The sequence below is a fragment of the Haemaphysalis longicornis genome, unplaced genomic scaffold (genome assembly GCF_048455015.1).
Source record: "Haemaphysalis longicornis isolate Haplotype H1 unplaced genomic scaffold, Haemaphysalis longicornis Haplotype H1 scaffold_2, whole genome shotgun sequence".
NCBI classification, from domain to species: domain Eukaryota; kingdom Metazoa; phylum Arthropoda; class Arachnida; order Ixodida; family Ixodidae; genus Haemaphysalis; species Haemaphysalis longicornis.
The window spans coordinates 244463223-244486769 of record NW_027526295.1 but is presented as its reverse complement, the minus strand read 5'-3'; the positions used below and the strand labels follow the sequence as shown (position 1 = coordinate 244486769).

General features: G+C 47.5%; 1 protein-coding gene across 5 annotated transcripts in view; it reads left to right on the top strand.

Annotated features, from left to right (window-relative positions):
* LOC144170290 (basigin-like) overlaps nucleotides 1–23547 on the top strand; it is a 323955-nt gene that overhangs the window by 276622 nt on the left and 23786 nt on the right. For 4 of the 5 annotated variants that reach the window (XR_013322597.1, XR_013322595.1, XR_013322594.1 and 1 more), the window contains one exon: nucleotides 22140–22157. The exons of the other annotated variant lie outside the window; for it this stretch is intronic. Coding sequence is in view for 1 of the 4 variants with exons in the window: in XM_077699985.1 (XP_077556111.1) it covers nucleotides 22140–22157 (18 nt within the window). In the remaining 3 variants the exon portion in view is untranslated. The remainder of the gene's footprint in view (nucleotides 1–22139; nucleotides 22158–23547) is intronic. 5 annotated transcript variants of the gene reach the window in all.

The window sequence follows — 23547 nt, the reverse complement described above, 5'->3', positions numbered from 1 at the left end:
CACCGCTTCCCTTGGGAATGCAAGCGCTCTTCCATCTCCGCACGCGGTATCTGGCCCTCTCCTCTTCCTCGCACGCATCTCATCTCGAGAGTTATCCTTTCCGAGCACCGAGTGGCATCCTGCGTAAGGAGGACGGGGCGGGCATCCTCGGAAATAGCGCGGGGGATATCCTCCGCGGCGAGCTTCTGACCCCCCTTACCCCCCTTCATCGCGGACTCCGCAGCGTGCGGATGAAGCGTCGCTGATGGCACGTCGTCGGCGGCGGGATCTATGTCGTCGGTGACGCGAGCATGGGGGCGAGCGCTGAGCCGTGGAGCCACGCTGTTTCCCCGCGATCCGTCAAGAGAAGTGCCATGGCTCCTCCCTTTTTTTCTGTCTCTGTTTTTTTTAGCGGGTTCTCTTCGGTGCGAACTCGCGCCGACAATCCCATCGCCTGTGCTTCTCGCCTTATTACAATGCCGCTTTTTCTCACGTCGATCAAGTTTCGCTGATTATCGACCCCTACCCCCTCTTTTTCTTTTTATGCGTGAGAGGACGAGAATAGATAGGCACTTCGTGGGCTTGCTGGAACGTACAAAAGAAACGGAACGAAAGCACTGACGTCCTCTCTTCTCCCACGAAGAAGTAAGCTAGGACCTCCATCCAATAACTGCAAGAGCGCACGCTAAATTTGCCTTGCTTACTAAATATCTGTTGAGTGAGCGTGTCGTGGAGCACCCTGTTGATTTCTGCTATTTTCGAACGGGGTAAGATTCGCAGCAAAATAAGTAACACTTGGATGAAAGGTGTCTTAACAAGTGTCACAATGTCTCTTAAATCCGTACAGTAATAGAATGGGCATCTGTGCCGAAAAATTACATACACGAATGGATTAAATAAGTGGGGCATTTTCCGGAAATTTTATTCCTAACGAGCTCATGTGAAGAACACCCAGCTTAAACGTGTTTTCGCAAGCCACGCGCTATCTCGAAGGCCCGTTTAGCTGTCCAAATGGTTTGGACGTCCCAAGATTGTGCATACATATGTTGAAAACCGATTTCGCGATTTGTAGAAATTTCCCCTTTGAATGGCAAAAAAGGCATTTCCCACGAGCGTGTTTACACAACTTGCACAATGTTGTTACGTGGCGGCAGAACAGATTAGACAACCATGGCTGATGGTGAAGCGATATATTTAGAAAGAGATTCCATCGACGTATTTACAGTATTTACATGACCCGTAACTTATAGGCCCGTAAATTTATCTAGGCACCCCTTTCACTTAAGAACCATTTTGAAGGAACAAACTCAAGGTTAAAAAAGCACCGGACTGAAGGATCAAATTCAATTTTTTTTCGAAATTTTCATTCTGCCTACGCTAACTGAATAACATCAGGGTGTTTTTACGAATCACTCAGTATCCATTTTCCCCGCATGATAAGAAATAGTTCGTACTTCTATTCATTGCTCAAAAGAATGCCTGCATTTTAGTTTCACAAATTCTGGAAATTGAAACACTGACGAAGTTACGCATTTAAACGTGCTTTCACTAATCTTTCAATCACTCTTAGATTCCCGAAAGAAAAGTTATTCCGTCAGAATTTATATAAATTTAGCTGTTAGCGATGGTAAAAGAACAGCACATGGTTCTTAGCGCCAGAACTGCGGACGCTAGCAATCGCGCTTAATCTTTCCAAGCGGTTCTGCAGCTCTGTCGGCGCTAACCGCACTTTTGCGATTGACACTGGGTCTCTTAGCGCGAGACGCTAATTAAGAGTACAGGACAGAAAGCTACGACGATAAGGTCCGGCCAGTATATTATCTCTATGGGTCCGGCAATGATATTGAATGATCGAAAAAAAATTAGCAGTGGCTTAGCACGGCTATGCCAGTTTATACGTAGCGTGAGCTAAGGTTCAGCTGGTTATCCTTAGCTTTCTTGGTTGTCTAGGATTAGCCTGATTATCATGCTTACTGCTGCTTCAATGACACACACACGGTATCCGCATTATGTGACACATGTACATTTATCAAGTGGCTCCGGCGCAGCGTCACCAATCGCCCCATAGCTAAGCTGGTTCCACAGGCGCACGCCTGTGTTGCTGCCACGCAGGAGCCATCGGTTCCACACCCGGCCACCCCTCGCATGATCATCAAGTGGACCGGGCCCCCACGTGCGGAACGGAGGTCGGCGAAGACGCTGTGCGCGCGGGGTGTTTGAGAAACGGCGGGAAGCGAGCAACGTTCTGTGCCCCGTGTGACGTCACTGCTCCTCGCGCATGCGCTGCACGGCTCTCCAGAAGCCACGTGAAACTGCTTAACCTCGGCCAGTGTAGCTCAGACTACGAAACAAGAGGAAGTGTCTGGTGGCGTTCACACAAGAAATTAGCTTTAATAACTGCACATCCTTCGCGCTTAAAGTTGTTAACTGTAGCTTTGTGTAGTCCAATCGTAACAAGCGGCGGCAAACAATTCATCCCGCATGTGCACAATTACTCATTCCCATCACCACAGCTCCACATGAGTGGTGCGATGATTTCTGCGTTCTAATCATGCCCGCGGGAGCCGCATTTCAGCGAGAAGGGAAATTGTCAGCGACGGATAATCGCGCGTGTCCTTGCACGTCCCACGTGAAACCTGGGCGTTTTAAAACTATCAATTTCGCTCCGCCCGGTTCGTCCGTCCGTTAAATATTTTCGAACCCTCTTTAGGTTTCCTCAGTCTCGCTGCTTCATCGGATTGGTGCACACCCCCTTGGTTCAGCTCTATAACATTCCCCCTCTTTGCCAGAATGGCCATTGCGCTCATTAAAAGGCGATTTGGAATTCGAGGCGTGTTGGATTAGCCTGCCTTGAACGGGCTTACGTGATATTTTACTGGTCCCACTTAAGACCTATTTTGTCTTTCTTTGCTCCCCTTTTCTTCTCTATTTCGTTATCACACTTCAGAGTTGCCTGCTCACAGGCCCAGTTTGGCTAGATGAGCGCCGCTTATGGAATAGGGGACGAAACGCTGCGTTGAGCTTTTCCTTCCTTGCATTCGGTTTTTCCGATTTACCGTTTCGATATACCGCTTCGCTCCATTGCAGTATTTTCCTTAATTTCGTGCGTTTCTCTCGTTTAAGCTTATACGTTGAGCCTCGCGGGAACGGGGATAGACAAAGGCGAATAATGCTTCGTAGAGGTCCGATAGTCAAGGAGATGCTGCGCAAAGGGAATGCAGGGAGGTGTTGTAGGCATCAAGTGGGACGAATGATCGTCTCCCTTAAAGCTTCTCAAAATTCTATTCTCATTCCTTGAACACCATGCTGCATCTTTTTTTCTTCGAGTTTTTCTGTGGCTCGGCTTTCTGTTTTCGGTAGCTTTTCTCTTTTCAACCTTTCTTTTCCTTCTTCTCATCTTTCCCGGCTTGCTACGCCTCCATCAGATAACGGGTGGTAAAAGAAATATTTCGTTTTTGTTCTGGGCGAAAATATTGGCGCTGTCAAGTTACCATACCACAAAGATATGATGCTGGACGAATCACCGGCCAACCAAGAACAGTTCTTGCCGTACAGCCAAGAAGCCTTCTGTCAGCAAACAACCTTTGGAACTTGAGCTCATTTTCGGAACATTGGTTTCCTTTTCGTGCATCCGCATATCGTTAAGAGCCGTTGCTTCGCAACTGTGTGACTTTTCATGCTTGTGTTCTTTGTGTTAATGTTTGCTAACCCCTACTCTATGTTCAAAATTACGTTTGTTGTTTATTTTGAGTAACTGGGTTGAAATGTTTTATCTATTTTGTACCTCCCCCTCTCTCCCCCGCTCTGTAATGTCTGCTAGGGCCTTTAGTGCATTTGAATAAAAAAAAAAACTTCTTACTACATGAGTGAACCATAGACGCATACAAAAGATCAGGCAAGCACAACGTCAGCACTGTGCCCCTGTTACTTAAGTCACTGCAAGTTACCTCTGTGAGAGATTTTTTTTCTTCGCCTGTCACCGATTCGCATGTTCGTTCTCGCACCTGTGTTTCATTTACGTGTCCCGTGTCATCACCCACTGTCACAATAGGGCCGTAAGTTGTCACTACAAGAGCGTAACAAGGGGACGCAGCGGAACGGGGAAAAGCCGGGAGTGAATGGGCCCGCATCCGGGCTTTTGAGCGCGAAATTCAAGGTCACGCCTACACACGTGCACAATGATCGCATCCATCAATCTATGCGTTTGCGTGGCGGGTAAAGGCAACAGGGGCAGCAGGCTTACGTCCGCACGAGGAGTGAATACGGCTCTTCGAGAGCTTTCGGAGGAGGGATGAGAAGGCAACTTGCGCGCCCACCCAGTAGGCCATAAACTCCCATCCACGACCAGCCTTGCCGTTTTTCGCAAAACAAAAGAGTCCGCCCTCAAGCTTGGGCTCCGCCAATCACAAGATAGCTGGCACGGGATCAGTGCGAACGGGAAAAAATTGAACTGAATTGAGCAAACCTTCATTTCATTCATCATGAGAGGCGATAGAGGAGGTGTAAATCATTACCGACGGGAGGGGGAGAGACGAAAGGGTGTTTGATGATGATGATGATGATGATGATGATGAAAACTTTCATTGTGCAGAGCGGAAGGTGTTATGGACGCTCACCGGTGGAAGGACTCCTCAGTGCCACCATTATTCAACATTCGCAGCGAGGAAAATAGATACGCGACCAACTTTTCGCGTTCGTCTGTCGTCCTCCCCGCATGACACTCTCGCTGCAGCCCACATCCATGGCTGCACGGTACCGGCGCACGAACACACTGCATTCCCCCACTTCGAACTTTCTTGCGTCATTGCTTGCATACTTGTTCGCCGTTCTCTACGGCTTTCTTTTTTCCTTCTAGCACGTTTGGGAAGTGGCCTGGTCGCTAGCCACGTGTAGCGGTCGTATTACATTCATCATCATCATCATCATAATAATCATGAACAACAAGTCGCAAAAACTCAAGTAAAAACTCAAGCCGGTTTACTTCTGTTGGCCATGGTTTGAGCTTTTTACGATGTGGCATGCGGCGTCGCTCCAAGGACGTCACCCCTATCCTTCTGTCCACTTCTGTCCGCTTTCCATTTTACGCCAACCAATGATCTCCCCCTCCCTTGCTCCACCCCCTTTCACTCTCCTCAACCCGGCAAGAGGCCATAACCTCTTAACAATGTGCCGTTCGGAGAAAAAGACGCCACTGATCGCAGGCTGTCGCAATGGCGTGACAGCCCTCGCAAGGTCCCGAATAACGTAACGCGGGCCGCAGTTTCGGCGGCAAAGGCTCGGGATAATCAAGGCTCGCAGGAGAAGCCAGGGTTAATGAGCCGTGCGTCTGGAGGCTTTGATCACCCAGTGAATCAATTAGGGCTAGTGAGTTAATTAAGAGGCGCCACCGCCTCGCCCTGGCTGCCGCCTCCCCACTTTTCTCCTCTCCCTGCTAACAGCAGCACCATACCTCACCGAGCGGCGTCGAAAACGTGCCTGTTACTTCGACACCCACCGGGATTTTGCCCCTGACAGGGCTCGGGGTCCTCTCTTCCCGCTCGCGCACACCACGCGCTCTTTGCCCCGGCGTTGTATCGGCGAGGTTTCGTTACCCGTTCTAGTCCCTCGCTGAATCTGCGGAAATATTGCACTTTCCTGACGACAGCGCCATGGCTGAAGACCTTTTCCAGTCCCACCTTGGCCAACGTTTCGATACAATACGCGCTAGTGGAGATAGAAATGGGATTCCTTTTTTTTTTTCAAGCAGGCCAGCGAAATCACTTTGCTGCGCGCTCCACCCGCAGGATTCTTCGTCTTGCTGTGTCACCCTTTTTCTGCTTCCTCTTTATTTTTCATTGTAATCTTCGGTGCGAAGTTGTCTCGCTTTTTCCCTATTTCTCTCTATTCGTATTTTTCCTTGTATTGGCCCTGTTTTGTTCGTACGGTTGCCGGCGCCGTCATCAGGGCGCGACGCTCCAATTCCGGGCCTTGCGCGCCAACCCTCCTCCATCGGCCGTCACATCAGCAGAAGCGGCACAGGCGGCACCGCTTTGTCCCGTGACCCTGCTGTGACCCATAGCGGGCCAGCTTACGTTGCGAAACCCCGACTATTGCGGAGCCGTATCTGGGTCCTATTGCTGCGCTCGCGATGCTCCCTGCAGATTCCCCGACTAATTCCCACGCTCAAGTTTTCCGTTCTGGAAATCGGGGGAGGAGACGTTAGTTCTATGCCAGTACCTTTTTGCTTGCTGTATGCGTCGTTGCTTTCCATCTACCCTCCCCTTTACCTTGCTACAATTGTCATTTTCTCCGCTAGCTTACGAGGGTGACCCTGTCATCTATACCTTCCATTTGCGCTTTCTGCGTAAGCAGCGCTGTTGCCTTTGAGGTTATTTGACGCTGTTGCCACCGTCCTCATGCGGTGGATCGGTGGTCAATACGAGGTTCCTTTTTGCAGGATTCCTTTTTGCCGTTTCCTTCCTTTTTGTAGTTTTTCAGACGCCTGACTTTTGGTTGTGACATCCCTGCTATCCCTATAACCGCCGATGTTGCGTAGCAATTTCTGCCGCCTATTCCCGAGACTTTATTTTGCTAACTACCGAGCCCAGCAACGCTGAAAACCTTTTCCTGGCCAAACTATGTTGCAACACGGGGTCATCATTCCTGTCGGTATTAATGCTTGCCGTCCAATTTTCTGCTTCCTTGCCGTATTGCACAGTGTATGGAAAGGTTGCGGGTTCATAAATCTCTCCGTCTCAGTCTTATTTATTGTTTTATTCTTCTTTGATAAACAATATAGGTATTTCTAAAAGATATTCTCCCGACATGTAGTTTTTTATTTAGAGCTGTCTTAAACAGCTTGTGCGCTGATCACAGCCCCACAGGGACCGCGCTAAGGACACAGGAAATATCGATTTCACGCTTCGAAGATGATATGAACCGTGCAAACTCTTCAACTGAAAAGTGCCGAGAAAGTTGTGTAAGACGATTTCTTACCCTCCACTGGAGATGCCATCTTTAGACTTACCCACAAATGGATCCAGTAAACATGAAGTGGTAGCCTAACCTTTACCAGTAGCTTTAGCAAGTGTTTCATAAGACGAAGCTTATTAAAGGTCTACCGAGCAAAGCACATATCCCATTGTTTTGAAAGTAAGGATGCCATCAAAGATTGGCGCTCACGTTAATTATCTGAATATGGGCTCGAAGTTTGCGAAAGATGGCCGTCCTAGCCACCATTTTATGAGTGTCCTTTTTTAAACAGAAAAAAAAAATATATGTTTGTATTGGCCTCATTTGACCCAGAAGCAGTCCAGGTTAAAAATAATTTCGATAGTAAACTAGTTTAACTGGCGCATCGTGCGACGCGGCGGCTGCTTCCAATTCCCAGCAAATTCACGGAGGCTCGTCAAGGCTTAGGCAATGGCGACCGAGAGTGGCTTTGTCCAAAGTAAACCCACGTGCCATTTGTGCGAACAATACTTGCTAACTAAGAAGATAACTTTTCCAGACAAAGGTTTAAAGTTTGTCACTACGCTGCAGCCAATTACAGAGAGAGTCTACTCTCTTTGTAATAGGCTTCCACGAAAATACAGCAAAGGCCATACATGGCCTTTGTAGTAATTGTGTGGAAGGGGAACTGATAAGCACATCGCTGTGGTACATGTCGTCTAGTTTCTTTTAAATTTTATACAATGAGACGCCAAAACATGTAAACGTGATAACTGGTGCCGTTAAACATCATGAAAGGTCAAATTTGCGAAGGCACGTGCAACCACTTTATTTTTCTGCCGAAAGCTAAAGATAAAACTGAGAAAAAGCAATAAAACGCTTCCAGTTAAGATGGCGAAGTAGCGAATAAATAATTAGGTCGGGTTCACGGCCATTGCTGTCAAATGAAGGCTTTCAAATTACCACCACCTTCCACAAAATCAGGAATAATCACAACGAAAAAGCCTTCCAGCATTTCAATCCCACCCCTTCACCACATTCCCCGCTTATATGGAGGAAAGAGTATTTGAATCTACGCACGCTAAGCTGTCCACAAGAACGTGAATTGGCTTCACGGATTAGCAGTGGAATTGGCGTCGAATTTATTTTCTAGCAGCAGGGTATATTTTGCCGGAAATAAGCTTTGATTTGCGTAACGTCGGCGGAACTTCCTGCAGATTCGCAGTAACCTGGTGTGATATTATTAATGTGCCTATTTCTTGAGCTTGTAACACATCGGTTTCTTCTTTCTTTAGTTCCTGGGATCAGAATAACTAAGACTTTTTGAATTGGATGTAGCGCGGCAGAGAGTAAGCATGTAAAATGTTGGCTGGAGCCAGCAGGTGCTCTAATTTTCACCAGTGACCGCTTAGCACGGAAATGAAGGATGCGCCTGGCCAAGAATTTTAATCAGGGACCCCATAGAAGAGGTGATTCTGATTTGAAAGAATGATAAGAAAGAAAGGAATGTGAGGACAAAGCCCATACAGTGGGCCGTCGGGCCATTTATATAGTACTGCGTTTTAGTTTGGCCTGGAAATCAGAAAACTGCAATGTAAGTTATCCCCGCTGGAATCGTTTACTCGTTCCCTTCTCTTTATTTGAATATGTTTGTGAAGAATTTTGGGCGCGTCTGATCATTTTTCAAACCAGTGGGAACCGCTATATTTGCACCCATTTTTTATCACAAAGAGAAACGTCTTATCCCGTTTAGTCCTTGTGCTCCTGTTGAATTCCTGCAGCACGTGCACAGAAGTATACACACACCGAATGAGACAGACAGACAGACAGACAGACAGACAGACAGACAGACAGACAGACGGGCGGATGGACAGGCGGACAGACAGACAGACAGACAGACAGACAGACAGACAGACAGACAGACAGACAGACAGACGGACGGACGGACGGACAGATGGACGGACAGATGGACAGACGGACGGACGGACGGAAGAACATTGCCCTTATCAAACAAGAAAGACTGCTGTCTTTAAATAGAAAACCTTACGGAAACAGCACTATACAGTAGTATATAGCACCTAGCACTATACATGTAATTGGTACTACTCCAGTACTCCTTCTCTTTCCCTTCCCTCCACTCCACCCACCGCCCTCGCATCCAACCTTTCCCGTCGAGCTTGTCTTAACTTCGATGCTGTTATCGATTTCTTTTATCGGCCGTACCACGGTGACGGGACTAGGATCCCAGAAAGGCGACACGAACAAGGAATGACGTCGTCGTCCTTTTCAGTGTCGTCTGCAGGGCCTCTGCGGAGGAAAATAAAAACGCCGTGGCTGGGCACGAGCATGCATTATTCATGGCGCTTTTCGCCACCCGACAATTCAGCTTCGCAGCCACAAAGCTGTTCGGCGCGGAACAAGGCGAAGGCCGAGATACTGGCCCGAGTCGAGCCCCAACAGCGATGGCACCGGCCGCCCAAGCAGGAGTCGAAATCCTCGAGCAAATGAGGGAGCCCTCCTTTTGCTTGCTGGCCGTTCCGAAGTCGGCACGACTCGACGTGACCGGGGCGACAACAGAAACTCGGCCCAAACTAGCTGCCGCACCTGCCAGCTCGGGAGTGCCGCCGCCGCCGTCGCGACAGAGCACCCTAAAACTGCGCCGCCCCGGAGATTGGCGGCGGAGGAGGTCGGAAAACGTGAACCCGAACAAAGCTGCCATGTGCCGGAGAACACGGGCCTGGAGATGTAGGGACTGTCGTGAAATAAAGGAAGAGAACAGAAGAAGCGCTAGAAGACGTAACGTCGTAATGGCGGAAAACGTTAAATAGGAAATATCTGGGTCAGGAAAGAAAAACGGTAGAGTATACAAAATCGGTCCCCATCTTCTTGTTCGCGTCGAGAGACAACGGAGGAATACTAATGCGTCCCTTTTACGGTCAATGCTGTTACGAGCGCTATTTACTCTTCGTATTCACTTGTGGAGCACTGCTCTTTCCACTGCTCCCATCTTATGTTTAATGTTAAGTCTGTACCTAAAGTTACCCAGACATTTCGCGTTTTTCTCTTGTTTCGCTCCTTATAATGATTGCAGTATGTACAACGATCTTTCTTTACGACTATTTCACCTGTCTACGTACCTCTTTGGAACCCAGAGCAAGAAGTGCGCACTAACTCTACTAACTCGGTAAGACTGGAAGGTTCTCTTCGATTTGCTTCAACACCCTCTTCCATTATTCTTGCCAAGACCATCTGTACACAGCGTGAAAGTTTGGCTCATCTATCCAGTTGTCGAAAGGGAGGAACGAATGAAAGTGGAGCACATACAGGGTGATCAAAATTATGTCGACAGGTTTTTTTTTAAAATTAGGCGCTCAGATATATGTGAACACCACCATTACAGTGAAGTTATGTGCCCAGGGGGACACATAATTAGATGGTAATTATTGATTTTGGTGGCTTAATTAACTAAAAGGGAATAATTAACCTTTCATTGGCTGTAGTAAGCAGGCATGTTTGAATTGAAAAGTTAGTGGCAATCGTGTTTCTACGCAGTTTCATTCGGAGAGATTCTTCTAGTGAATCCGTACTGGGGGATATCGAACTGTGAAGTTTAATTGCCGTTCGCATGATTACGCATGCTAAACAGCGGGCACCGGCGCGAAGCTGATATATATATATACAATGCACGCTGCGTGTGTCGCTTCCCGCCATCGTCCCTAAGTGAAGTAAGGAATTGGGATAGTGGGTTTTCCGTGTTCGTAAACTGCGCTTGAGGTTGCTTAGAAAACATTTTTCACAAAAAAGAACGACGTCGTTCGTTTGTTTTCCTTAAAAAACTGTGTCCTTAGTAACCTCAAGCGCAGTTTACGAACACGCCATCGTTCCCTTTTCCTACAATACAGGAACTTTGTGTTTTAGAGCGAAAGGTCCACTGTGCCATGTCTGGCAAGGTCATTCATCGCGTCGAAATGACCTTGAGTCACCAAAGTGGCCGTGTGGCATGTGAGACGTCAGGGCACGTTATCCGCTTCGCAGAGGCATCGTAGCTGCGCGCGCTCGAACTGTCCCCGCTGCGGTAACACGTGACTAGACGAGGCTTTATAACCGCTGCTTCGGCGGCGCTGGTCCGCTGAGCCTCGCCATTAATGGCGTCCCGGCTAGGCCGCCTGCGCGTGCCCTTCAACGCAAGCGACAAGCTGAATCCAGTCATACAGCCTAGGCAAAGTCGTCTGCTGAAACTCCAGAGCAAAGGGAGGCCAGATTAGCCGGTTATTGAAAAGCTTACCAAGAGTATAGTAATTGCAAAACCAAGCCAAACAGACCTCTCGCTCATGAAAACTAGGTTTAAAAGGCTTAAACCTGGCCTTTATTTTTTCCGACTCTCCCATGTTGACGGAACTCTTGAACCAAGGAAAACGTACATTATTTCTCTTGCCAATACGACGACATGTCAAAATGACGGCCGCTGGTGTACAGATTTCGGCCCCAGTAATTGGGGAGAAAGTTACAATGTAGAAATGAATGCAACATTTTCTCCCCTTTAGCGTTGCGCGTAAACGAGGCGTGATTATTTTGGATTGTATTAAACGAGATGCATGTATCCTTCAAGGGCAACTAAGTATAATGGCGGTAATTGCGCCTTAGAATTGCGATCACAAGTATCAGTGTTCTAACACGAAGCAGAAGAATCAAATATAAAAAAAATGCAGGAAGCTCCCACAAATGCGTAAGACTTGAAGGTCGAAGCGGTACGTACGCAACCGCAACCCTCGCGACCATCAGGATGGTTTAAGTCCACAATTGCCGCCGATTTGCTTCTTCTTCGCTGCCGCAACGACTTTTACTCCATCTTTGTTGCTATAAGGGTGAAGAAGAGGCAAATCGAAGAACCTCAACGAACGAACGGAACGCGCACATTTAATCTAGGCGCCCGCAGGGGAAGCGTGTACCCTATCACATGTTCTGTGTCGAGCAGGTGGCGTGATTCCCCTCCCCACAGCTACAGCCGAGTGAGTAAGCCGTTTGACTCTGCAGTACTAACCCACGGTCGTAGCCGCGTGGGTAATATGACTGACTCTAACCTGTGTCTGCTCTACCAGAAACAGGTTCGAATCCTGCCGGTGCCGGTGATTTCTTTTCTTTATATAGAGTGTTGCGAAACGTCGGAATCAACGAATTGATAAGCAGATTCGCTGTTAATAAGCTGAACGCTGAATGAACGAAATTATGGGCAGAATGCCCAACTGCCTTCTAACAAGTCAACGCTTCAGCCACCGCACCGTAGCCTGCGAAGTTCGAAAGAGCCGCCTCTGCCGCTGCACCAAGGAAGGGGTGGGGGGCAGAGAGGGGAGGCGGGCCTCGCCCCCGGAGTTTGACGTGCTCGTTTCCGACTTTGGAGCCTTTCAGGTCAGGAAACATTTGATCCCAATGGGTGGAGCGCTTTCTGGAAGGCACGGGCCCCGCTTTAATGGAATGTGTCGGCGGCAGACACGCACCCTTGCAGGCGCGCTTGCCAGCAGTCTTGGAGCGCCATTAGTTAAATGGATTAGGCCTCGGGCCGGCAGCCGCTCCCCTCTGAGACCTGCTTCGCTAAGTGTCGCCGCGGGCGTACAGTACTTAGTTCGATACAAAGTGCCAGATAAGTCAGAGGAGAATGAGGCGCTCATTGCGGTCGTAAAGCGAACTATGTATTTACTAAAAGAACGGCATGTACTCGATATTCCGCTCCCGTAGTCACATGTTATTTAGAAAGGTTTAGTATTTAGTATAAAAACAACTTCCCCTCTTTGTAAATTACAGTTACGTGTTTACAAATATGCCACTCACGGCAGAAGGAGTTGCCTAATAACGGCGAAAATTCTAAAAGGGTGATAATGGGTATCTCCGCAACATGCAATTTCTCATTCTGCAATTTATGACGTCTTTTGAAGTGTTTCTCTGAAAAAAAAAAGGCTAGAGAAAATTACAACGCAAGGAGAGCAGGCAGTGGGAAGAAACACGTGGAGAAACTCCGGTGATTACGCGTTACAACATGCAAACCTCAGTTTTAAGAATTTTAAAACAAGTCTTGTACCTGCTATTGACATTAAGCCTTATTTCCTTTTGGACTTTAATCGGATTTTCACCTTCATGTACGAGAAACTGCAAATCTTGATGGGAATACATGCGAGACCTATCGTATCATTCTGACGATTTTTCCACCCTAGTAAATATCCCCGCTTCGCACTCACTTGGAAGAGTGGCGTAATATGGGTGTAATCGAGACTTACGATGTTCAGGTGTAGGCTCAATTACTGCTTGTTTTACCGGTATGCTGCAAACTCCCTGAGCCACACATTTCAGTACACATGTATTAGGCAGTATACAAGCCACCATTCACCTCCATTTACCGCAAATGCTGATCGTCGGTGGTGGGCCGCTTTAGTGGAACCTTTTGAGAGTACTGGCGTCGGGTAGCAGCCAAACTTGGGCGTATGTGTCCAGTGAACTCCGCGCCTGTGGCGGTTGGTGAGTGCACGAACAGCCCGAACCGCTATGCGCTGCGGGTCGTCGTTGAGCGGCCAATCAATGAGAAGCGGACGCACGCGCTCGAGCGAGGGCGCTGGGCAGCGTCGAGCGAGCGGGCATTAATTAACTTTTGATAGGTCCTTTGTACTCCGCGTCTTGTAGGAGAGTGAAGGGAATGCAGAAGAATGGGAAGGGGAGAAGGTCAGTGTCGCAGGAAGAAAGCAGACTCACTGGCTTCCCGATAATTAGCCTAATGGATTTTAGATGAAGGCTTCCGCCGCTGCTGTCGCCTAGTCTGGCGTTCTCACGCCATTTCCGAGCTTCGCTGCGCGCGTAAATCCTCGGACTTTGTTTCTTGTTTCCTTCTCGGCGTCGCATACTTTGAGGAGAAATAAAATACAGGGAAATGCAACGGTGAGAAGCAAGAAAAAACGGAAGCTGAAGAAGCGTTGTGTGGAAAGCTCGCTTCCATCGCGTCCGCCGGTGCTATTAAAACCACGTTGGTCCCAAGCGTTCGCCTAATCCCTAGCTTGGGCGCTGTGTCCTTGTTGCGTTCCAGTAAACAAGGAACGCCTCGTGGAGCACAGGCTCAAAAAAAATCTTCGTGGGTTCGCTGCGCTAGACTGTGCGTGCACAAGGCCAAGGTAAAAGTTTTGCTTTTGCTTTTGCTTACCCTGGTTAGTTGTTGAAGAAAAGTGCAGTAGTTTAGGCTTAGGCATGGTTGTGTTTTAAGTATAATCTTTTGAAAATCTTAGTTAGTGTAATAACTGGTGCCAAAATTCGGGCTAAACTGGAGCTCGCAATGCCCTTGTGGCATGGTGGCATGCACGTCCTGACTATATACGTCCCCCGTTTCTCATTTTAAGAAACAAAAATTGCCTCGTAGGAATTGCTTTTAGGAAGGTGCGGACAAGAAGACAAACTGTGGAGGGGCCTTCAGGGGTACTTTCAGGAGAAAGAGATTTAGGCGGCAGAAACGACGCACATGTGTCTTCGGCGCCTTTTTCAAAGCACTGAACGCCCGCGAAAAACTACACAATGTAATAAAATTAATGAAAGATAAAAGTTAACATAAAAAAGTAGCCATTAAACTTAAACATGCAACAGAAGTCATAAACTTTGGCGAAGGAGAACAAGATTGAAAAGTTAGGCATTTCTTGCACGCTAAACAACTGCCTCTCTTCCAACGCAATTATGACCTGGCACCCAGAGAACAAGCATTAGGGTGTCGTCATTTGACGATACGACATAAAATCGTCTGATTCAGATCGTCTGATTCAGCGGGCACGCAAAGCAGCAGAGGCCGTTGGATCCCTGGACCAAGGGTTCCACCCCTGCTGACCCCGTCGGGAACTGTTTCACGCGGAACAAGACTCCGCTGCAGTGACGCCCAACCAACACACACACACACACACACACACACACACACACACACACACACACACACACACACACACACACACACACACACACACACACACACACACACACACACACACACACACACACACCACACACACACACACACACACACACACACACACACACACACACACACACACACACACACACACACACACACACACACACACACACACACACACACACACACACACACACACACACACACACACACACACACACACACACCACACACACACACACACACACACACACACACACACACACCACACACACACACACACACACACACACACACACACACACACACACACCACACACACACACACACACACACACACACACACACACACACACACACCACACACACACACACACACACACACACCACACACACACACACACACACACACACACACACACACACACACACACACACACACACACACACACACACACACACACACACACACACACACACCCACACACACACACACACACACACACACACACACACACACACACACACACACACACACACACACACACACACACACACACACACACACACACACACACCACACACACACACACACACACACACACACACACACACACACACACACACACACACACACACACACACACACACACACACACACACACACACACACCACACACACACACACACACACACACACACCACACACACACACACACACACACACACACACACACACACACACACACACACACACACACACACACACACCACACACACACACACACACACACACACACACACACACACACACACACACACACACACACACACACACACACACACACACACACACACACACACACACACACACACACACACACACACACACACACACACACACACACACACACACACACACACACACACACACACACACACACACACACACACACACACACACACACACACACACACACACACACACACACACACACACACACACACACACACACACACACACACACACACACACACACACACACACACACACACACACACACACACACACACACACACACACACACACACACACACACACACACACACACACACACACACACACACACACACACACACACACACACACACACACACACACACACACACACACACACACACACACACACACACACACACACACACACACACACACACACACACACACACACACACACACACACACACACACACACACACACACACACACACACACACACACACACACACACACACACACACACACACACACACACACACACACACACACACACACACACACACACACACACACACACACACACACACACACACACACACACACACACACACACACACACACACACACACACACACACACACACACACACACACACACACACACACACACACACACACACACACACACACACACACACACACACACACACACACACACACACACACACACACACACACACACACACACACACACACACACACACACACACACACACACACACACACACACACACACACACACACACACACACACACACACACACACACACACACACACACACACACACACACACACACACACACACACACACACACACACACACACACACACACACACACACACACACACACACACACACACACACACACACACACACACACACACACACACACACACACACACACACACACACACACACACACACACACACACACACACACACACACACACACACACACACACACACACACACACACACACACACACACACACACACACACACACACACACACACACACACACACACACACACACACACACACACACACACACACACACACACACACACACACACACACACACACACACACACACACACACACACACACACACACACACACACACACACACACACACACACATACACACACACAAATAAACGTTTTCCCAGTTCCAGTCTTTCACGTTTTGGGGAAGAAAAAAAAAACCAAACCGATTACTTCACTGGGGTATAGTTATGTATTGATGCCTCTCACGATAAACATTACCTTTTAATGGTTTTCGCTGAGGTGGACGCGAGAAAAAGCTTGATTGAAGATGAGGCTGACGACAGCGCGGGTAGGGAAACGAAAATCCTGTTCGACAAGATGTGTGTAGATCTACGGTTACTTGAACTCACACTTTGTTCATCGTTTGTGTGCACAGTTTAGAAAAAAACGCGCAAATATTCTCGCTCGTAATAAAAGTTTTGATTCCCTGATGACCTAATTAGAGGCCACGTCTGTAAAATATATAAATACTTGCACTACCACGTCAATTTGTTTTTTCTACAAGCTCATGCGGTTCTAAATACTCTAAGAAAACTCAAAAACAAAAATGTTTTACTCAAAAAAAAAGTTCAAAGCTTGAAAGGGATAACCATATGTTCCCAGACTGAAAGGGATATGTGTGTTTTCTAGAAAACAATAACGGGAATACGAGGGCAACTAGTCGTACGCAAGTCAAAGGTCAGCTTAGTAGCACACCAAACAACGTTTTTCTGCTGACTTAATTGTTCGGGCGTGGGTTAAGTTTCGAACACCGAAGTTTGATACAAATAAGTTTGGAACACCTAATCGGGAAAGCTGGTTCTGTGCGCTCAAAAGTATAAAACTCACATTAAGACGAGGCAAAATGAGGAACAGGCTGGAAAGGGCGCTGCACAAACAAGAAAGGCCTCTACTTTCACACTGAAGGAAACGGGCTCTACTCATTGGGGCGCCAACTAACAACTGCATTTTTTTTTTTGCATATCCAACTGCCTCGAAGAGAGGTTCCTGCGTTTTTCCTTTTGCTTTCTCCCATCCTCCCTTCTCCGGAAAGACGCAAAGAAAGAAAGAGACAAGGAAAAAAATACCGGTGCAGAGTAATAGGCCGAAACCGATTTCTTTCTTGTATTGCGTAACGTCGCTTAGTGCCTACTGCGCCTGTCGAAAATGTAGGGAGTACTTCTCAACGACGCAATTCCACCAGCACTTAGCGACCGAGATGAAGTGCTAATGCCTTCGCCTTGGTGTCCCGAAAACATGCATAACGCCTCTACTGTCTTCCGTTTTCATTTTTTTTACCTGTGGCTGAAAAGCCCGGCTTTATCGGAAGGGTGAATGCCTAAAAGCTCATATCGTGAACAGGGCAAAAATTCTACTGTTTATAATTAAAAGTCCCCCACTATCCCAACTTTCCATCCTTTTACCGAAAAGAACCTTACAGCAACAACATCAATTGTGCGGCCAAATTTCTATGGCCAAAGTTTTGCGTACATACGTGCTTGTGCCGAGGCAGTAAATGTTGTTGCTCTTTCCAGCCCCGGCCCGAGTGGCTGCTGCCAAATATTAAGGCATCCCGTAACGACCACCATTGAAACATGCGGCAAATTTCGCAGCGTGATTGCTTTTAGATGCGAAGCATCTCTTGCTCGGGGGGATGTCCCGCTTCCATGCCCCGTCCGCAGCGCCTCTGATGATGATTGTGGCAGGATGCCCCTAGGGATTGGCCCACCAAAGAATCCATCACGAGATAGCTTCGCGTTCAACCACCGTCGTCATCTTCCCGTAGGGGAACCACTGAAGAAGAAGAAGGAAAAGAAGACAAAGCTGCGAAGAGGAGGGCGTGTACGTTGCTCTCAGCCTTTGAACCTACGTCAACAACCTTTACCTCACCAACGCTGACGGAGACTACCGATTCTACCACAGAGACAACAACGTCGACAAGAACACGAGGGACGAGTTTCGGCGCCTCGAGAACCACCGCCTACTTACCGTAACACAACAGTGCTTGCGTGCCTTTGCCACCGGTGTGGACCCGGACGCGGAATTCCCTCTGGCGCTACTAAACACCAGATCACTCAACATAACGGCAACACAATGGAACCACACGGAATCCCCATGATGCTTCGCAGCCTCATCAGGGTCCCCCATAGGAAGATGGTGTAATTTTTTTCGTTACAGTCGCGACATTGCAGGGTCGTGACTGAAACTGAAGAACTGATAGTCTTTTAACGGTGGTCTTTCTCGGGCTACATAAACACGAAAATTTCAATCTGTCTTTGCCACTCGATTCAATCGACCGGCAAGAAACAGGTGAGGGAAATATTGATTTAGGCAAGACTGTTAAAACTACTAACATACAGGTCCACACACAAAAATTCGTATTACTTGGTGCGGAGGAAATCTCACGCTTATTTGAGGCAAAATATGCGCACGCATCCGCAAGTACCAGCATTCTTTTATTAATAATGGACGTTGGGTGGGTTTTTACGACAGCAAAAAAATAAACTTTAAAAACGGTGTCCAAGAGAGGCGACATAAAAGTGAGCACTAAAACAAAAGCTGTCGGTTCCAGCTGTTAAGTACAATAGGAACAAAGGGCCTCGAAAGATGGCGCGCAAGCAATGCGAAGGAAGAAAAAAAATTGATTGAATTGAGCCAACTTCCATTTAAGTCATTATTTGAGGAGCGAGAGGGGAGCGGGAGAGCGGGAGGGGTGGGAGGGGGAGCGGAGAGGGTGCTGCGTGGTAGGATAGGCGGAATAGTATCCAGACAGACAGACAGACAGACAGACAGACAGACAGACAGACAGACAGACAGACAGACAGACAGACGGACGGATGGACAGACGGACGGACGGACAGACAGACGGACGGACGGACGGACGGACGGACGGGCGGACGGACGGACGGACGGACAGACAGACAGACAGACAGACAGACAGACAGACAGACGGACGAATGGACGGATGGACGGATGGACGGACGGACGGACGGACGGACGGACAGACGGACAGATGGACAGACAGACAGACAGACAGACAGACAGACAGACAGACAGACAGACGGACGGACGGATGGACGGACGGACGGACATCTTCGCGTTAATTGCAAAATGTTGTCTATTGCTTACTCCGGTACAAACGGTGTGTTCGGGATCGGGTGATTTTGCCCGCGTCGACTTGGTCAAGTTCTCCAGAATGACGTTTAACTACGGAAATAAAAACTATAGAAGAACGGTAGACTCTCCATAGTTCGATGTCGCTTAATTAAAATTTTCGGTAAGTTAGAAGTGATGAGCTAGTCCAGGCATTATTAATGCGCAATGCAAGCGATTGCAGAATCATTCCAAGCTAAACCACATTATATCGGCTAATTGGAAGTTATTTCGAATAAAAAGCACCGAGATCACCGTCGTTTCACAATAAAATCCATACTTTTCAAGCGCCAAAACCGCCCGGCGCTCTCTACTATATCGGCGCCATCGCAACCTAGGCAACGCACAGTTGTTAAAGCGGCGGATCAGTTGAGACTCGCTAGAGCGTACGCATCTCTCTATTTGGAAGCCCTCAATCTTTTCTTCTTTTTTTTTTTACGCGAGGCGCCGTGAGAGCAATTTGTGTGGTTTACGCTTCAGGGTTCGATTTTAACGATAAGTTTCAACTATCATTGCAACCCGTGTCGTCCAGTATACTTGGCGACGAGATGTGTTACGTACTATGGCAATGCTATTTCTGTGCTTTGTGTTGCATGTTCGTGTTTAATTTTGGTTTATTCGAAGTGTCTCGCGGTCCCCGTGGACTTCGTATTAACGGGAGTCGACTGCATAAGGTTTCATTGGCGGCGGTTTGTTTTTGCAAATGTGCTTTACACGCACTATCAACGTTTATAGGTCGTGTTTCACGCCTGTGGGTACTCATTTCAAGAGCTAATGCGGTAGTGGAATCAATCAATCAATCAATCAATCAATCAATCAATCAATCAATCAATCAATCAATCAATCAATCAATCAATCAATCAATCAATCAATCAATCAATCAATCAATCAATCAGACAAACGAACGATCAATCAATCAATCAATCAATCAGACAAACGAACGATCAAACAAGCAAGCAAGCAATCGAAACATTTGTATTTGCTATAGAAAAGCTGTACAGAGGCTTGTTGTATTTTTTGACAATAGGATGTAAGTTGGAATGAATGCACTGGATAAAAAGGCTTCTTTAACGTGTTTACTTAAAGTATTCATTTTCATGCCTTAAGAGAAATCAAGAATAACGCAACAGAATAAAAATAAATTGTGCGGCTTCCAGAAAAAATGGTGAAGCTTGGACTAACTCTCGCAAGGCTTGAACCATAGAGAAGCTGGAGGATTTGTTTTTATGTAAGCACTGAAGGACATACCACCATACATGGCACTAGGTTTTCAATTGTTTATTTACATGTGCTGTCTTCGCTTTTCACTGTGGTAGTGCTAGCCATCGTCATATCCATCTGTATCGTCGTCTTGCTCCATGAGCATGACTGGTGGGCCCGGATCGTTTTGTCCGCAGGCTTTCACATTTCTCCCCAAGTGGAACGCGTCAGCACGCGCTAGAACCGATGGCAACTGGCTTCGCCGATTGGGCGTCTGTAGCGCGAGCTGCTTTGTGCTGCCCCCTTGAGGCAGCACAAAGCGTCTGCCGCCCCCAGCGTCGCCTGCGCTAGGGGTGAAGGCTGCGTAGCGTCGCCGCTGGCGGCCGTCGGAAGGGCGGCACGGCAAGTTTGACGCCAGTGTGCACGCAGCTTTACCCCGTGTGTTCTGATGACGCTGCGCACATTACGGCCGGCAACAACAGCTCCGCTGTTAAAAAAAAAAAACACAATTATCCATGTTGCGGGAAATTTGTACGCTTCCACACAAGAAAGAGGCGCAGGTTTTACCTCACCTGGGTCGCCTCGAAATAAGAACCTTAGTCGCGTTGGAAGAGGCGCACGAAACACCTGTTGGCAGTGTAGTACGATAACCTGTGCTGTACGGAGGGCTCCACTGACCTGCAAGTATAGTGAGTTGCACCATCTTTGCGACACCCAATAGCTTCGCCAAGAACACAGGGATACCGCAGGACCGCGGCAGTGTCGGGTAGCAGCACCTCAAGCGCGCTGTTTGTAGCTGGTCGTGCAAAATTCAATCGGGGTCGATATTTCAAAACTCTACGAAGGGCAGAAAAATTGGGTTCGCCTTTTTGCTACGCCATTCCCGATATATATCATTCCACTTATTCGTCTCTATTGTTTAGCAAGTGTCGTTGTGGGGTTATTACGAACCTTGCTACCTTGTTTTAGCTGTTTGTCGCGTAAGTTTTTCGCTTACGTTACGCAACTACCTTTGCATCCTTATTTTGAACCGACCGCCTTTGTTTGATTTGTATTTGTGTCTTCCTTTCTATTGCAGAAGGCCAGCCGACAAATTGTAAGTTTCTTTTCGTTATGGTTTTGTTTGTCGTTTTTAACATGTCTGCGCAAACCTGGACATCGCCCTGCCTTCGCTTAAATCTGTCTTGCACGCTGTAACGCTTTTTTGCCGAAATCTGCTGATTAGCCCTCTGTCCCATTTTCTGTGGTGATGGATTATGGTCCTATCAGTCATTGCTTGCTTTGTCTGGATACACGTTCATCTTTTCCTTACACTTTGTGTAACCTTTTTTGGGCTGTCACGGGTCAAGGCTTGTTGTCCCTTCATTGTGCACGTAGTCATACTTACAATAAACGGAGCATTTCTTGGTTACCCTCTAGCGCAGTTTACCAACAGAAACTGCCTTATTTATGGCGGGAAGAGCAAGGGAAATGCGTGTGCATTTGCTAAACATGGATTGCTCCAGCGCGGTGACAGGGCATCTTGATTTTTTCAGTTTAAGCTGTAGAAAAAAAAAACATTTTATTGTTGTAAAAGTTTACTTTTCACGTGTGCTCATTGACAAAACTGCTCTTAATTGACACAACGTACATTATCCGCCAACATTTCGAGCAAAGGCGAGCAAAAAAAAAAAAAGAGAAGATTTCATGAGCTACTCCACTCAGTGAAGGTGGAATAATAGTGAAGCTTGAGTTCGGAGCCATTCCCACTACGATAACAGGAAAAAAGTGAAATTCAAGATGGAAAACGACAACATGTCTTGACGATGAGAACTGTGCCCCGAGACGCCAGCGGAAGCTAGACACGCAATCACTTGAAACTGCGATAAAGAGCGGATGGTGCGAACATACTGCCGACCTGGGTCGCACAGAGCAGACCTTTGGGAAACACTTATTATCTACTTGAGACTACAATGGTCTTGAAAGTAGTGCCTATTAATAAAGATTCTACTGGAAATGCGTATTCATGTGATAAGACGTATGACAATGAGGGTAGAACTCTTTTTAATCTCGAAAATGGCGCCCATCATGTTCTACTCAAATTGCGTGCCCAATTTATCGGACGTATGTGCTTGATGTCCAAATGAATGTTCTGAACGGCGTGCGACTTTTTTGGGGGACGTTCGTTTTCCAACACTTCGAGCTTCAAAGACACGTGGCATTTGGTTCGTAGACATGAAAAAAAAGTTATATAACAATAACCATATAAGGTTCGATTAAAAACCCGGGAGCACGTTGCCCCGGGAGCACGTTGCTCGGTGGAGCTTTAGTTGTGAAATTTTTTTCACGTTGTGAGTCGTTACATTGCCCTGAATGTGTCTATTCCCTTTATTGTATATTTTGAATGGTGAGTACGCCAACATGTGTCCTTTAAATGAATATTACTTACAACCAACATAAAAAAAAGATATTTGAAACCTGAATATTTTACAAAGTGCACTACGTCT